The 3,204-nt window shown below is 59.0% G+C and overlaps 1 protein-coding gene across 1 annotated transcript in view; it reads right to left on the bottom strand.

Moving 5' to 3' along the window:
- LOC104912663 (mucin-4) overlaps window positions 1–3,204 on the bottom strand; it is a 14,359-nt gene that overhangs the window by 10,143 nt on the left and 1,012 nt on the right. The window contains 1 exon segment of the mRNA XM_031555084.1: window positions 3–3,198. Coding sequence (XP_031410944.1) covers window positions 3–3,198 — 3,196 coding nt within the window.

Below are 3,204 nucleotides of genomic sequence, written 5' to 3'. Positions count from 1 at the left end.
GATGCTGGCTGTGGTGAAAAGAGGAGAGGTGGCCTCGTCCAGCCCTGGTGTCACCTCCTGGGACAGGCGCACAGAAGCCGTGTGCAGCTCAGCTGGGCTCCAGGTGAGGGAGTGGGGTGATGTCCCTGTGCTGTGTTGGACATCAGACAGCATCACGGTCTGTGCTGTCCCTAGTGTCCACTCCACAGTGACAGCACGGTGAGGCTGCATCAACCCATCATCATCAGTTGCTGTGCTGGTGGCTGAGGAAGGTACTTCTGTTCCCAGCACCAGAGGAGTTGCAGGGACATGTCTCACTGCAGGAGACAAACCTCCACTGGGCATTGGGACGTCACTTGTCAGCATGTGGGTGCCACTCACATGTGCCTCAGTCATTGTTATCTCTTGCAGAGGGATGGCTGTTCCCAGTGTTGGCTTCCCAGCGGTGCCCTGCAGAGCACTGTGTTCTCCCACAGACTTTGCGGGAGCAGTGCTGCTGCCCAGTGGCTCTGAGGTGCCTGTCCCCTTCTCCATGGGGTCTTGTGGAGATGCTGACAGCGTGGCTGTGCCTGATCCATATGAGTCAGAGCCAAAACTTGGAGTCACAGTCCTACCTACCCATCCAGAGTTGCTGCCACTGGGGTGGGCAGCAGGGGTACCTGTCACTGCCCAAGTCCTGGTGCTGTACCCTTCTCCAGGGACACCATCTGGCAGTGACACAGCAGCTACCACACTGGAGACCGTCCCCATGCCCAGCCCCATTGGGGTACCTTCAGTCTGCAGGACAGCAGTGCCTGTGGTGGCTTTGGCAGCGATGGACACCGTCTCAGCACTGCCCAGCACTGCATATGGGGCAGTGGATAGATGTGGTGCAGAGCTGACATCCATGGCTGTGGTTGACGTGCCCAGAGCTGCTGTGGTGGTGGCATGGAGCTGAGAGGTGACACGGGGATGGGTAACGGCTGTGTCTCCGTGCAGCCCATCTCCAGATCTTCCAGGGGCTGGTAGCCCAGGGGCTGTGGCTTCACTGACACCATCAACGGCAGGAGGAGTGATTGTTGCTGAGGCTGTGCCTGGGGGGATCATGGTTCCTGATTTTTGTATTCCAGCATGATGAGATGACCCTGTAGTTGCTGGCACAGTGGGAGATGTGACACGGTCAGACATGGTTGATGTAGGCTCAGGGTTCCCCACGGTGATGCTGGCTGTGGTGAAAAGAGGAGAGGTGGCCTCGTCCAGCCCTGGTGTCACCTCCTGGGACAGGCGCACAGAAGCTGTGTGCAGCTCACCTGGGCTCCAGGTGAGGGAGTGGGGTGAAGTCCCTGTGCTGTGTTGGACATCAGACAGCACCACGGTCTGTGCTGTCCCCGGTGTCCACTCCACAGTGACAGCACGGTGAGGCTGCACCAACCCACTGTCATCAGTCGCTGTGCTGGTGGCTGAGGAAGGTGCTTCTGTTCCCAGCACCAGAGGAGTTGCAGGGACATGTCTCACTGCAGGAGACAAACCTTCACTGGGTGCAGGGACGTCGCCTGTCAGCAATCTGGTGGCATGCATACGTTCCTCAGTCACTGTTATCTCTTGCAGAGGGAGGGTTGATCCTGGTGCAGCCTGTCCAGAAGTGCTCTGCAGAGCTCTAGGTGACCCTACAGTCTTCATGGGAGCAGTGCTGCTGCCCAGTGGCACTGAGATGCCTGTCCCCTTGTCTGCAGGGCTATGTGGAGCTGGAGACAGCGTGGCTGTGCCTGGTCCATATGGGTCACTGCCAAACCCTGCGGTCACTGTCCTTCCTGCCCATCCGGAGGTGCTGCTGTCAGGGTGGATAGCAGAGGTACCTGTCATTTCTGAGGTCCTGGTGCTGTACCCTCCTCCAGGGACACCATCTGGCAGTGACACAGCAGCTACCGCACTGGAGACCGTCCCCATGCCCAGCCCCATTGGGGTACCTTCAGTCTGCAGGACAGCAGTGCCTGTGGTGGCTTTGGCAGCGATGGACACCGTCTCAGCACTGCCCAGCACTGCATATGGGGCAGTGGATAGATGTGGTGCAGAGCTGACATCCATGGCTGTGGTTGACGTGCCCAGAGCTGCTGTGGTGGTGGCATGGAGCTGAGAGGTGACACGGGGATGGGTAACGGCTGTGTCTCCGTGCAGCCCATCTCCAACTGTACCAGGGGCTGGTAGACCAGGGGCTGTGGCCTCACTGACACCATCAACGGCAGGAGGAGTGATTGTTGCTGAGGCTGTGCCTGGGGCGATCATGGTTCCTGATTTTTGTATTCCAGCATGATGAGATGACCCTGTAGTTGCTGGCACAGTGGGAGATGTGACACGGTCAGACATGGTTGATGCAGGCTCAGGGTTCCCCACGGTGATGCTGGCTGTGGTGAAAAGAGGAGAGGTGGCCTCGTCCAGCCCTGGTGTCACCTCCTGGGACAGGCGCACAGAAGCCGTGTGCAGCTCAGCTGGGCTCCAGGTGAGGGAGTGGGGTGATGTCCCTGTGCTGTGTTGGACATCAGACAGCACCACGGTCTGTGCTGTCCCCGGTGTCCACTCCACAGTGACAGCACGGTGAGGCTGCATCAACCCATCGTCATCAGTCGCTGAGCTGGTGGCTGAGGAAGGTGCTTCTGTCCCCAGCACCAGAGGAGCTGCAGGGGTGAGTGTCACAGATGGTGACAAACCTTCACTGGGTGCTGGGACATCTCCTGTCAGAATGCTGCTGTCACTTACATGTTCCTTTTCCGTGATCCCTTCTTGTAGAGGCACAGGAGTTCCAGGTGCAGGCTGCCCAGAAGTGCTCTGCAGAGCTCTGGGTGACCCCACAGACATTGTGGGAGTGGTGCTGCTGCCCAGTGGCTCTGAGGTGCCTGTCCCCTTCTCCATGGGGTCTTGTGGAGATGCTGACAGCGTGGCTGTGCCTGATCCATATGAGTCAGAGCCAAAACTTGGAGTCACAGTCCTACCTACCCATCCAGAGCTGCTGCCACTGGGGTGGGCAGCAGGGGTACCTGTCACTGCCCAAGTCCTGGTGCTGTACCCTTCTCCAGGGACACCATCTGGCAGTGACACAGCAGCTACCACACTGGAGACCGTCCCCATGCCCAGCCCCATTGGGGTACCTTCAGTCTGCAGGACAGCAGTGCCTGTGGTGGCTTTGGCAGCGATGGACACCGTCTCAGCACTGCCCAGCACTGCATATGGGGCAGTGGATAGATGTGGTGC

Source organism: Meleagris gallopavo, chromosome 11 (assembly GCF_000146605.3).
Source record: "Meleagris gallopavo isolate NT-WF06-2002-E0010 breed Aviagen turkey brand Nicholas breeding stock chromosome 11, Turkey_5.1, whole genome shotgun sequence".
Lineage (NCBI taxonomy): Eukaryota > Metazoa > Chordata > Aves > Galliformes > Phasianidae > Meleagris > Meleagris gallopavo.
This window is presented reverse-complemented; position numbering and strand designations above follow the sequence as displayed.